Genomic DNA, 14,649 nt, shown 5'->3' on the forward strand with positions numbered 1-14,649 from the left:
GCAAAATCTACAACAATGGCTATCACTTTGGAAATGATTTCTCCTTACTAATGAAATGCCTCTGATCTTTTTTACAATAGATTTATGAGTGATTCATGTAAAAATGATAAAAACTAAATTAATCATGGGTCCTTAAATCACTTTCTTTGATGCTTTTAATAATTCATTTCTAGAGACAAGCTGAAAACTTATGCTTCATTAATATTATTTGTTCTTGGTTTTACACATCACTTTGGTCATTTATATGGAGAGAAATTCAGCCTTAAGCAAATGCTAGAATACTGCTGCAAACACAGCCTGATGGGGCATTAATTTATCTTTTCTTGTTTTTCTGCTCAAAGAATTTAACACAACATGCTGCGGAGTCAAATTTTTTTTTGCCTTGAAAATATGGACATGAACTTCCTAGATAGTTGTGTAATTATAATAAAACAAAAAATGGGTGAGTTTTATATCCTGAGAAACTCAGAGAAAACATTACAAGGAAAATGAATAGTAGGTACATTCCTCTAAAAATGCAAGTGGATACAATTTCTGTAATCTTCATTATGACAAAATGTGAGACTATATATTCAGAATATACTGTCAGTAGTAATTTTGCACTTAACCTCTATTTTAGAGCCTGTAAATGCATTAAGAAGCTCTAAGAAATTTCATAAAATTTGATTTGAAAGAAAAAACTTGGTTGTAAATATCCAACTTTTTGTAACTTGCTCCCATCACTGCAGGATCTAGGATGGCCCAGGGTTTGATCATTTTAATGGCCCAAATTCTACATTAAAAGCATCAACAGGAATACACTGTCTTCATACAGACTATTTTAATGAGAAAACTAATCCCAGTGACTTGCACTTTAAAGACTGGCTGTTTGCTTTGGGTTTCAAATCTTATACCTGGGAAAGGGACATTTTCATGAGCATGCATGAAATGTGTCCCAAGACAGGTGGGCACAGCTCTTGTAGGGGCCATGAGATGCACATGGAGGTGATTTCCCAGGAATCCAGGGGAAATCCAGCAGTCAAGGCTGTGGTCTGGAGCTCTGTGCTTGTCCCTGGGTGGGATGTTTGGAGAGAGCAAGGCTGTGCCATCCTACCTGACACAGCAGAAATTAAGAACTCTGTATTTACACAATTTATATTGTGTAAATATAAATATATAAACTCCATTTTTGAACTAATGACTCAACACCAATGTGAGTTAAAGTGTACAGATAAAACTGAAATGAGTAATTAAAGACACTAATGAGTTTAGGCTATAGCTACCTGCATTACACTTGGTAATTCACCAAATTCTTATCTACTTCTTCACCATATTTGTTTTCTTATGGTAATCTTATTTTTCACCATGCTTCTGAAGGAGCAACTTATATTTATAAATTATATCAATTTACACATGTTTCTCTGGAGATAATGTCAAATCATGTGAAACAATACCCTATAAATACTATATGCATTTGACTCCATGAGGAGTTTATTTTATTCTCAAATTGAGGAATGCTTTCATAATCACATACTTGAGAAAACATATCACTTGTTCCTAGGAGGCAAAAGTATATTATTTTGAATGATGACACATTTTAACCACTTCACTTTTGTAGTCAGAAATCAATTTATAGCTATAACAAATTTATCAGTTTCAGCTACATTATAGTTATTTTCTGCATGAGAAAAGTTGATGTGACTTTATTAAAGTGGAACTGCAAAGGGGCTTCTAATGGATAAATAATATGGATGGGTAATTTATGGAGAAATAATATTTTTATGCTAAAAGCAATCTTAAATGTTTGCAAGAGAAACTGTTTAATTACATGTACCATTAGGATGGCTCTTTTGCAATAGCTATGTGACAACTCATAAACAGAGCTCCTATAGACAGGACATGACAAATTGTTATTAGTTGCTTATGAAAGCTTCTGATTAGGAGAGCAATGAAAAATTATAAATATTTTGTTGCCAATCAAGATATCACATAAAAGTGATTTAACTAATGCAGTTAAACAAGGAGGCTTTATAGTCCTTTTCAATCTTTCACTTCTGTGCAAATTTAGGCTTATCGAGGTTTTTGTTGACTGTCTTAGTCCCTCCCAGTATTTCTCTGGAATACAGGTCACCTTCTCAGATCACATTTGTCATGAATCTGGAGAGAATAAAGCAACAAAGGACACTTCAGCAAAGCCTTTCCTCTGCTGCTCTCACACCTGGTTGGCAGGATTCTGTTTTTTTCAGACTTGAGCTTCTAATTTCATTTGATTTCTAGAATTAGCATTTAGAAGAGAAAGAGTTTAATTGAAATATAATACCAGGACTTTTCCAAGTATGTGACTATCCTTTAGGTCTGTGATTAGCAATGTGCCAAGAGCAGGGAGGATTTTCTTGAAGTTAAAAAGGTACAATTAATCTCCTGTTGCACTTCCAATTAGCCAAATTGCCAACCTTATTGTGAAAAGCAGAAATGCAATTGAGTTTCTGCTTGAGGCGTACTAAAGGAAAACTGGAGTAATTTAATTAACTACCTTCAAGTACATTAAGAAGCACACTGCCTTTACTTTCTGCTGTCAGGGCCTTTAAATAGATTATTGTTTAATGTGAGTTTGTGTACCCACATAAGGCTGAAGCTTTGAACTGTCTGCTGCCACCCCCTGACCTGAGCTGTTTGGTGTTTAGGAAAAGACCAAGATGAATAGAGGGATGGAGCACCTCTGCTATAAGGGAAGGCTGAGAGAATTGGGATTCTTCAGCCTGGAAAATAGAAGGATTAAGGGTGACCTAATTGGGTCCTTCCAGTACCTGAAGGGAACCTACAAGAAAGGTGGAGAGGGACTTTTAAACAAGGGCATGTAGTGACAGGAGAATGGGGAATGGATTAAAAAAGAGTAGGATTAGATTAGGTATTAGGGAAAAAATCCTACCTGTGAGGGTGGTGAGGCCTGACACATGTTCCCCATAAAAGCTGCAGATACCCCATTCCTGGAAGTGTCCAAAGCCAGGCTGGATGAAGATTTTGCAACCTGGCCTAGAGGAAAGTGTCCCTGCCCATGGCAAAGGGGGTTGGAATGAGATGAGCTTTGAAGTCCCTTCTAACCCAAATCATTCTGTGGTTCTATGATAAATAAAAGGCTGCATTCAGCAGCTGAAGGACCATCCCTGCTGCCACCAATTGCTTCAGACATGCAGGTGCCCATCCTCAGTAGCCAGAGAGTAGACATGCCTGAGCTCAAGCATCCTACATAACACCCACTGGGAAAGAGGGAAAATAAAAAATGGCCAAATTGTGCCCCCTCAAGCAATCAGACCAGAATACGGACAGCAGTGTATATACAGAACATAAAATATTTACGGAGTCTAATTAAAGATGAAAAAGTTGTGGAGGTGTTCATTAGACTAGAAAGGTTGATGTTCACTAGTAGTAGGTGTTCTATGACAAGGTGATAGAGGTCATAAACTGGTATGAGACACATTAAAATTGAGGCACAAATCTTGTTTTTTCTCCTTGTAACAACCTCAGAGTGCTCTTCTGGTATAGTTTCTCAGTGATGTACTAGTTGAAACAGATCAAAAACTGATGGTTTTTTTCTGTATTACAATCCGGGGGAATGTTGAATCATTCAGGAACCAGTCAGCTCATGTGCAAGGACATAACTCTGCCTCTTAACATAGAATCACCAATGAGAAACAGAATTACTTATAAGCAAATCAGAAATCCACTTGGGCCGGTGCTGAATGATGTGAGGAACTGGCATTTCAGTCTGTAAACGTATTCAACATTCTGTTTAAAACAGTAGGAGTTGCAAATGAATCCCCAGAGCCAAGTGCCATCAGTCCTTCAATAATGTGTTTCTACTCAGGTTCTTGAACTGTCATTTTGTGTCCAGTTCACACAGAAACTTCAATTCTTTAAGACATCATCATAACCAAAATTTCATAAATGTCAACTAAATAAATGAAATTTTCATTATTTTTGGCCAACAAATCCTAAGACCACTCTTTAGCCTTCAGAGGCTCTGCTGCATTTCTATGTCAAGCTCAAAGCAGTGACAAGAAATACAAAAAAATTTAAGAAGATAATACTTGCTGTGATGAAAATAAAAAGATGTTTAGATGGTTTTAATTACTAAGTTTGTGCACACAGTAATTGCCTATACATGGTGCACATGATTTTCCTGCTAAGGAAGAGTCAACAAATAAAGCACTGAGATTCTGTGTGTATTTCTGTCCCATGTGCTGTAATTTTCACATTTTACTGCAGAAGAATAAACCAAAGATTTTTCCCATTTCAGCAATCCTGGATACACAACAATTTAGGGAGCTATAGTATTGACTGTAACAACTCTGAATTGAGTGCTTATCAAATTAACAAGAACTGAACAAAAATATAAATCAACTCTTGCTGCAGTGTAATTAAAATAAAACCTGATTTACCATATACTTTAATGAAAAGAGAAATGAAATACAGACCATATTTTTTGTACACTACTTTCCACTCTCTCTGTAATTAAATGTTATTAAATAAATGAGTAAGTTTGTACCATCATTCAGGTATTGTCTTTACTACCAACTATGACTCAGAGATCAGACCAGCACTGTGAATTAAAAGAGATTCATCTTCCTTCCTGTGAGGGCATTGCCACACCCTGCTGAATAATCCCGTTTTTAAACTGCTTGGTAGAAATAACAGCCAAGGAATGAGAAAAGAGAATTGACTCAAAGGCAAGAGAAACAGGAGGATCAGAGATAAAAACAGATTATTTGGTTTAAAGAGAGGAGAGACCCATAGCCACGGCACAAATGTTTTGTTTCATCCTCTTGATAAACCTGTTTGATTGTACTGGGAAAGATACCCCTGAGGAGTGAGTGGTCTGTAGAGCTGTTTTCCCCTGAGTTTTGAGGTCTTTGGAGCAGAGGTCCAGACCAATGAAAGAGGCACCAGTGAAAGGAGCATAATTTCATATAACTTATTCCAAGTACTCCTGCTCTCCCCTGCACATACTCTGCTTTGCTTTTATTCCTGAGACATATTCACATAAATCCTAAATATTGCACCAGCTTCTGCTTTCCGTAATAATATGATAAAACTGCACCCTTATAACCACCACCTGCTAACGGGGGCCATACTGAAGGTATGACAGACAACGACAGGAGAGGCTCAGGACGTACGTTGATGTCCTCCAGGTCGAGGAAGTTGAGCACGACGCCGTTGCGCTTCCAGACGATGGGCGGCCGCAGCGCCCCGCGGATGCTGCACGTCAGGACAGTGCTGAGGCCAACAGTGATGGTGGTCACAGTGACCCTCTGCTCCTCAGGCAGGCTCAGCTGAACCACCTCTGCAAAAGGCAAAAGAACAGGCACAACATCAAACACCACACAGGGAAGCTGCTCCTGTTCTCCCCTCTCGGACTTCTGTTCTCATTCTGGGAATAACTTCGGGGGATTTTGTCAGGGAGATGGGGTACCTATGCTATACAAAAAAATCCCATCAACAGTAAAGCCAGGTGAGAGACAAATTGATTCTGCCTCAATCAAACTGCCTGTGCTCCTTTTCTGAATCATCTTAGCTACAGCCTGAGGGCACTAAGATGGTCAGCTGGCCAGCCTGGCTGCTGTAGGTTATACAAAGCAGTCAGGAACAGGAGGACAAGTAAAGGCTCTCCAGCTTGAGATCATCTGGGCTTGTTCCTCTACACCACTCCTCTCTACAGCACTTCTCACTCCACTACCTCTCTTTCGTAGGAAAGCCTCTCAAAAGCTCTCCTACCAAAAATGGTACCTCAAAAGGTACCATTCTTGTACCTTTTAAAAGGTACAAGAACGAGTCATGTTTGTTCCTTAAGGAAGAATTAAGGTCAGACAAACTGCTGCCACTGAAATATAGATAAACCTAGTTTCAAATTGCCCAAACACTGGAAGTTACCAAGCTTGAAAACTTGTTTACCAAACACAGCTACATATGGCACCTGATGTCCTAAAATATAAAAGCTTTCTAATATTTTATTTAAATAAAAATCCTAGTTATTTTGACTTAAGTGTGCCACACAAAAGAAACTCCTGCCATCTCTCTGAAACCACACTATGTCACATCGTTTCCTTCTGGCCACTGACATCAGTTGTGGCTGCATCTTTTGCCATGTGTGGTCACACAGAAAGGTCAGATGTGATACCAGAACTACCCTGGCTGCAGATTGCCTTTATGTAGCCTTTTGGCAGCAGTGACAGTGCCAGTGCCTGGGCAGTCAGGCCATATTGTCCAAGCTCCCCTAGCCACAGCTTTGTAATTCACAGCATGGCTTTTGCTTCCTCTCATTCCCAAGCTCTGCAATAAGTAAACTGTATTGCATGTAAATTATGAAGATTTGTCTTTCAAGGCAGTGGCCCATTGAGAGGAACAGGGAATGTTCACAGCTGGTGTTACTTTGCTTCAGCCAACTCCAAAACCTGGGCTGGGGAATGAAACAACCTCTCCCAGCACTAAGGTTCCTCCTTCCTCATGTCCACTGGTGACAACAGCAGTAAGACATAGATGAAAGAGACTGATGCTGCCTCACCCAAGGCCAGGTGCTTTGGGAACAAAAACCCCTTCAAGCAGTGGTGACACTGTAAAATGACAGAGAGGGGTCAGGTTACTCTTGATAAGTTACTCACAGTAACTTATCAACTCGTAAAGTTACTCTTCATCCTGTCCACTTACCTCACAACTCTGTCATTACATCCCACACAAGATCTAAATGTCACTTGCATGGAATAAAAATGAAAAAAACCCACCCAGTATTGACACTTGCAAGCACAATTTTCCACCTTTTCACATATTATCTAATCAAAAAATTGCTTTAACATCTCTTGAGTAGCAAACCTCTTAAATCTGTCACTAAAATATTCAGAGTATTTCAGCAGCCTTGGGCAGCCTGGACAGACTCAGTGCTCTGGTATAGCAACTGATTGTGAAGAATTAGTGCAAAACCTGCTTGTGAAAACACACTCCAACAGCTCAGCACCCCTTCTCTTCTGCTTCTTCCACCTAAGTGAGAAGCTAACGTGCCACAAAGTGTTCACCACTGTGGATCTGAGGCTGACTTTGGGCTGCAGGGTCCACACAGCATTGGTGTGTCTGCCAGCTGTGAGCACTTCTCCCACTTAAAATTCCCAGTGCTATTTCAGGAAGAGTACAAGCTGTTCTAAATAAAAGGTAACTGCAGTTTTGATAGATGGTTGATCAAAATAAGGAATGTTTGACCAATGTGGTGCTACTATTTGTGTTATGGTGGCTCCCAGAGGCATTACATGAGAAGACTGACACAGTCTGACCATCAAACCTTAAAAATCAAAAGGGGAGATGAAGGAATATTGGGAAGACAACATTACCCATTTAAGATCACTGATCAGGCTAGCAACTAAGCTGGGAAGACATAACATGTGAGTAAATCACACTGCCTTCAGGTACCTGCTGGAAGAAATCAGGGATGTGGCAACTCAGGGGCAGTGGGCAATAGGAATAGAGATGTCCCAGGGAACCATGAATGGTTTGGGCTGGAAGGGACATTAATGGCCATCTTTGCAACCCCTGCCATGGGCAGGGACGTCTTTCACTTGACCAGGCTGCTCCAAGCCTCATCCAATCTGGCTTGAACACTTCCAGGGATGGAGAGCTCATCCCACCACCCTCATCCAGCTGCCTGAAGCATGGAAACAGCACATAGGGGCTAATAATGTAGTTATTTTCTACATAATGAAGAGCTTCTTTTAATGAATAAAATATTTGGAGTGCACTTGACAGGATAAAGAACTGATAATTACAATAATTTGTAGCATGCAGTAGGGCTAATGAGGACATCTCCTCTTGAGGAGAAATGAAATAGAGGGCCATTCATTTACAAGAGAATTGTTTTTTCATCTTAGTGCTGTTTTCCTTAATTGCCTCTGCTGTTTTTCATGGTGCCTTGAGTTCCCTGGCACATGCTGGGCTTCCATAAGCTCCTTCTTCAGCAATGGTTTTTCAGTGCTCTCTTGCAGTGGAATTTAAGGCTTCCTGCCCATCTTGCAAACAATTGCTAAAGAGGCTTTGGATTTTGCTTTTTAGAAGCAGTAATGAAAAATACATTAAGGTTTAATTAAGAAGACACCTTGCACAGCTGCCATTCTTGGATGAACCATATGAGGCCAAGAGATGAGTTTTTTATGTTAAAGCATGTAATTAGCACAGACCACTTTAACAATACAAACACACTCCTTTTTAGAGTATTTCTATGGAGTATATTTGACAGCATCTTATTACCAGTACATTTGAGGGACTCTAATTAACATCTAAAAGCCTTTCTACTAATACAGAATTATTTTGTGTGGTTTCAGTTATTGCTTTTTTGTTTTCAATAGAAAAAGATTTCCTTACACAAGTAGGTGTATTGGAGAGGAAACAGGATTCCCTAAGATGATGTGAGGGCTGAGCTTTTTAAAACTCTTAAAAGACTCAATATTGTATTAAGTTATAGAGCTTAGACACTGCTGCTGTTGGTTTATGTGCAAAAATTATTCAAGTCACCATAATGATTTTGTGTAGAGCTTCTAGATTAAGTATCGAACACTCTTCATTTTATTTTAAAAAACCTTTAGGAGATAAAAGGATTTTTACCATGGGTATAAAACTGAACAGAACAAATAGGCAATATTCAAAGGGTGCTCATTTGCAGAAGAAAACAAGCTGGGATAGAATTTGGTACTAAAATCAAGCAATGTTATGTTCATTTGGAAATCCCGCAGGATGAGGCATGCAAACCATTTTTCTACATTTCACAGGTTCAACCAGTATCAGTTGCTGCTGACCATAGTTACCAAGTTGTGTCAAACCTGATACTCTGGGATTTCAGCTGAAGAAGCTCCTCAGCTTATTCCAGCTTGAAAGAAGTTCCTGCCAACTATTCTGCCATCAGAGAGAGATACTATCATCAGAGGATGGGATGCTATCATTCTTCACTCAATTTTTAATGGTTCCAGACAGGGGTAAAGCCTTTGTAATGATCCCTTTAAAAAGGAATTGCTGTAAGGATGTGCCTGTGTATCAGAGGACTGGGACTAATCCCTGATCATGTAGATGAAGGACACCAAATGTGGAACAAAATCAAGGTCAGTGAAAGGCAACCAGGACACCACAAACTCTCCACTGGTGATGGCAGCAGCTCAGCGCCTGAACACCTCGTGGTTCAGGAATTAGGGCAGTGCCATCTCCAGACCCTTATTCAGGAGGGTAAGGAATCCCTCCCTGCATGCTGGGGGTTAGTGCCAAGGGGTTATTCAGGGGAGGGACCACTCTTGTCCATCCTCTCCCACCTTTCCTGCCTGGTATGATATTCAGCCTGAAGCACTGAGCACCTTTGGTGACCCAGCTGTCACCATCTTGATGGTCTTACATTAAATTTCTTGCAGTATCAGGTCCCATGGTGACATGTGAGAATGTGAAATCTTAGTAATTCCTTTCCTTGGAAAAAAGTGTCAAGATTAATTAAACCCCTTACTGATCCCACCAAAAAATAAAGAACATTATGAATTTTTGGGGACAGATGTGAAGTGTTGCAGCTGCTCTCTGAGTTTCACATTTTCTATCCTACTGGGACTGTAAGACACAATTAGCATCAGTTGTTTCATTGCCACAAAAGCAATAGTTGTCTCTTTTAGAAGGTTTATTTCAGCATTTTTAGGAGTTAAAAAGTTTCTCCAAATCCAGAAATTCCTTAGCTTTGAGACTGGGAAGTCTTTAGCACAGGCAAGTTCTGTCAAAACAATGAGACTTTGAACAGCCACTATCTATATTTAAACTATGGTATTTCAGAGTTTCCGAAAAAATAAAAAGATACAAAACCACTAAACTCCCTGAAGGAATTCTGAAAGCCAGTTTGCTGGCTGAACATTTTCCTCTGTCCCTCCTCTCCAGTGTTATTTAAGGTGCTAAGCTGGAGTTACACAGAGTTCACAAGCTCTGCATACTAATGCAGCAGGTATTACCTGTTGTGCTGGTTTATCACGGAAATCTTTTTCTCTGCTGTCATTTGCAGCCCACCAAAGGCAATCATAATTTCACAATGAAGACATGTATAATTGAGGTCATTACAGGGAGCAGCCTGGAATGAACATTTATGGAGAAAACCTCACTGATGCAGCATGGCATGGAGATAATTTACCTGGTGATGTTGGGCACCTGCCTTTGCTTATGCTGCACTACCTACAGAAACAGATTTCACACTTTAAATAGTGCTTAATATAATTAATTAGATCTCCTCCCTTAAATCTAAAGAAAATACACATTTCAATGCATTGTTGCCACCTTCAATCATTGCTACAGTTGTTCATGGACATCTTGCCTTGCTGAAACAGAGTCTCATAGAATTGCAGAATGGCTTGGGTTGGAAGATCATCTCACTCCAATCCCTTGCTGCGGTCAGGGACACCTTCCACAAGAACAGGTTGCTCAGTGCCCCTCCAGCCTGGAATGGAACATTTCCAGGTATGGGGCATCCACACCTTCTCTGGGAATCCTGTACCAAGGCCTCACCACCCTTACAGGGAAGAATTTCCCCATAATATTTAATCTACTCTTCTATTGCTTAGATTGTGCTTATGAGACAAGGCAATACTTTTTAAATCCTGTAACTCATCCTCAGAAGGGAGACAATGAACCAAAACACAGCCTTGTTTGATGTTCAACAGGAGAATGACTTTCAAAGAAAGTCTCCAGCACTGAATCTTGCCCCCAAATTAATGCAGAGAGACCTGTTGTTTGTGAACTGAAGCATGGGTAACACAGCCCTAAATACATCGTGTTTCTCCAGCAATGGTTCAAGTCAGGGGTGATTTAATGGGATGGAAACTTTAGTGTCTACTTAATTCCCCAAGTCCTGCAGCTGTGTTTATGCACTGCATTAGTAAAATCTGTTTATTGCCTTGTGGCTATGAAGGTCAGTGGTGATTTTAGCATTTGTTTCAACAGATAAAAGAGTTCTCTAGCTGAACACATTCTCAGGTGAGGAGCTAACTGAATTCCGAAAACAAAAAACAAAAAACAATAATAGAACATAGTTAAAAACAGGATATACCTTTTATAATTACTCTTTTCTCCAATAATTTTGATGAGATGTATTTGGCTCTGCATAGAGTTTGGAGAAATTTTAGACCGTCTTAAAGCTGAGCCAACTGCAGTGAATTGACTTTAAAATGACTGCGTTATTTGTGAGATGCATTTCTAAACATGAAAGTGAAGCAGAAGTTTGGCCAGCCAAGGAGGGACTCTGGTGATGCTGTTGGGGACACACTGGGATGGGATGTGGGGACACACTGGGATGGGATGTGGGGACACACTGGGATGGGATGTGGGGACACACTGGGATGGGATGCCATCTGCTTAGTCACAGCAGGGAGAGGCTAAAAGCAATGAAGATGATTCACACTGAGTCTGAATCTGTACAACATTGTATAATATGCTTATAAATTGCTCATATTAGGATTTGATTTAGTTTCTACCCTACTCTATAGACCAAATAAATGAATTATTAACAACCTCAGTACACAGATTACCCTGGGTTTGCATGCTTTTGCACACCTCTTCCACTGGCTCTTTTTAGGATTATCTCCAGAAGAAACATTGCCATGCCATCACATTTTGCTGGTCATTAAGGTTCAACAAGCTGGTCTTACCCAGACACATTTGACATCTTCTCACCTGCCCAGAGTCAGGTGAAAGGATTATCCATCACCCAGTGAAAAGAACTCCATTTTCTGAACACCAACTTAGAATTAGAGGAAAGCCAGTCATGCTACTAAAATTGTTTATGTTATTAATTAACGAGCTTAGAGTTGTTAATGAACATGATTAAAGTAGTTCACAATTAATGAACCCAGAGCATTCCGACAGCTCCCACATCAGTTCAGTGCAGGTGACTGGGATGAGGTTTCTGGCTTTATAACCTGTGAAAAACACCAGCAGGAGCTGGCTCTGCCTCTGGCCACCCTTGGTGTGACCCAGCACTGCCCAGCTGCCACTGTGGGACATCTCAGGAGCTTGGTGTCCCTCAAAAAGACGAACCTCTAAGGATTGCAAGCTTAATTAATGCAAACAAGAAAATGATTTTAAAGCTGAGTAGAAATGTTCATATCTCAGCTTTATTTTGTAGCTGCAATAATTCAGGTTCTTAATGTAATTTATAAATCCTCAGGACTTTTTGTGGGCCACTTCAGAAAACATTTTATGGTAAATTCTCTACTAAATTACTAATGCTGTTTTTTAAGTCATAAAAAGGCATAATTATATATCTAGCAGAATTTAGTACCTGAAGCACTCTTCTGTCATTACTCTTGATGGCCACAGGCTATGACTCCCCAAGGTAGATCCCAACCTTACAATTGAAACTAAACCCCATCTTGTTGTGGAATTCAAAATAAATGTGTGCAAGTCCCCATGACACTCAGCTCTGGTGTGGTGGTAAAGAAACTGCCTCTCATCCCTATCTAATGTCACTGCGACTTTGAACAAATGTAAGAGAAAAACGGCTGTTGAAATAATTAAATATTATAATACCTTTTACTTTTCTTCAGCAGCTGTGTCCATAAAATGCTATTGATAACATTTCACAGAATGGTTTGGGTTGGAATAGATCTTCAAAGCTCGTCTTGTCAACCCCTTCCCACAGGCAGAAACAACTTCCACTAAATCAAGCTCCTCAGAGCAGTTGATTATTAATATAATGAGGATATGCCACAGAAAATAAAGCATAATTTGAAAAAAGTATTTAATGTCAGAGTTTGGGCCAGCTTCTAAGGGGATTAGGATTTCACAGAGACCACACTGTCCTGTTTCTGTGAAATACCTGCATGTTCCTCTCTGGAAGACTGAAGGAACGCCCAGGGGAAGATGAGCACCATTTCCAGCAGCTGGATTTGAGACCATCTGAGGCTCAATTCAGATCTCCTGAACCTGAGATTTGGAGGCTGCTGCCATGTCTGAGAGGGTCCCTCAATCCCCCTCTGAGCCCACCTGGGACCCTGGGTCACCCTGCCTGGCTTGGTGATCTCTCCCAAGAACTGGGAAGAGAGAATCTTCAGGTGAGTGATTCTGAGCCACCTGCACTGGAAATGTCACATCTGGAGAGCCAAACTGTTCAGACAGCTGCTTCAACAATTATCTAAATTATACACAAAGTCCTCCCAAAAATGATACCTATTTAAGAAAAGAAGTCCAGTTCTCTCATATGCATCTGTATGAAGCATATTCACATTGCTAATAAATTTGCTAAAAACTGTTTATATTGACTTTTAACCAAACACAGCTTTTTTATGTACTCTATCCTAATGATCAATTTGTTTTCCTTTTTTTAAAGGAAACAAGCAACACACTTTCCATCACAAAATCCCATCACTGTCCTCCTGCTACTAATCAGAGGGAGAACATTGAGTTTGTGCAGGAAGGGATAATTAATTCATTCTTGAAAGTACATGAATAAATATAAGTTGTTCAGGGCTTAATTATCTAATCTCCTGAGGGTAGTGATGGATTCATTATGTAAATAGGCATAAGTAGACTATTTTAGAAAAAAGTTTACATAAAAGCATTTGTTTTTATTTTAAATTCCTATTTCCCACAGATTGAGAGCAATGTTGATATGATTAATTTCTGATAAAATATTCCCATGTTGTACCAAGAGCATCCTGCTGAGATTGCAGCAGCCATGCATTTCCCCAGCCACTTTATTAATCTGAAAAGTAAAATTGCTAATGGTTTAACTGGCTCTCAGAATTCCTTCAGGGAGTCACAGAATCACAGAATTGTTTTAGTTGGAAGGGACTTTAAAGTTCACCTCATTCCACCTTCCCTGCCCTGGGCAGGGACATCTTCCACTATCCCAGGTTGTTCCAAGCCCCATCCAACCTGGCCTTGAGCACTTCCAGGGATGGGGCAGGCACAGCTTCTCTGTTCACACCAGTTTAACATGAGACTCAAAAGACTTGTCTCATTCTTAAAAACAGTTAGAAATCACACTACAGGGTCCTCCTCTGCCTCTTTCCAAATAACTGTGGGAGAGCAGAATTAAAACCTCTCACTAACCTCACCAAAAAATAAAGAACATTATGAATTTTTGGGGACAGATGTGAAGTGTTGCAGCTGCTCTCTGAGTTTCACATTTTCTATCCTACTGGGACTGTAAGACACAATTAGCATCAGTTGTTTCATTGCCACAAAAGCAATAGTTGTCTCTTTTAGAAGGTTTATTTCAGCATTTTTAGGAGTTAAAAAGTTTCTCCAAATCCAGAAATTCCTTAGCTTTGAGACTGGGAAGTCTTTAGCACAGGCAAGTTCTGTCAAAACAATGAGACTTTGAACAGCCACTATCTATATTTAAACTATGGTATTTCAGAGTTTCAGAAAAAAAAAAGATACAAAACCACTAAACTTATTTTTGTAACTTTTCTAAGTTACAACATCTGAATTGATTTATACCTGATTTAAGGCAGAAGATGATAGCTTCTAGTGGAGGATGTGGCACACCAAGTTTCTCCCTCGGGTGAATTTTTATGGATGCTCTATAAACCCCTAGGGTTTATCATGGAAATACTGTCAGAACATTAAGTTCAACATGACTCGTGGGAACCACTAAGATGTGTACAGAAATTACTTCAAATA

At 39.8% G+C, this 14,649-nt stretch overlaps 1 protein-coding gene across 6 annotated transcripts in view; it reads right to left on the reverse strand.

Moving 5' to 3' along the window:
• FSTL4 (follistatin like 4) overlaps nt 1-14,649 on the reverse strand; it is a 208,922-nt gene that overhangs the window by 33,355 nt on the left and 160,918 nt on the right. For all 6 annotated transcript variants that reach the window (XM_071443208.1, XM_071443207.1, XM_071443206.1 and 3 more), the window contains one exon: nt 5,154-5,320. In XM_071443208.1, the coding sequence (XP_071299309.1) occupies nt 5,154-5,320 (167 nt within the window). The remainder of the gene's footprint in view (nt 1-5,153; nt 5,321-14,649) is intronic.

The sequence above is a fragment of the Agelaius tricolor genome, unplaced genomic scaffold (genome assembly GCF_023055355.1).
Source record: "Agelaius tricolor isolate 1412-34295 unplaced genomic scaffold, bAgeTri1.0.p SCAF_18, whole genome shotgun sequence".
Lineage (NCBI taxonomy): Eukaryota > Metazoa > Chordata > Aves > Passeriformes > Icteridae > Agelaius > Agelaius tricolor.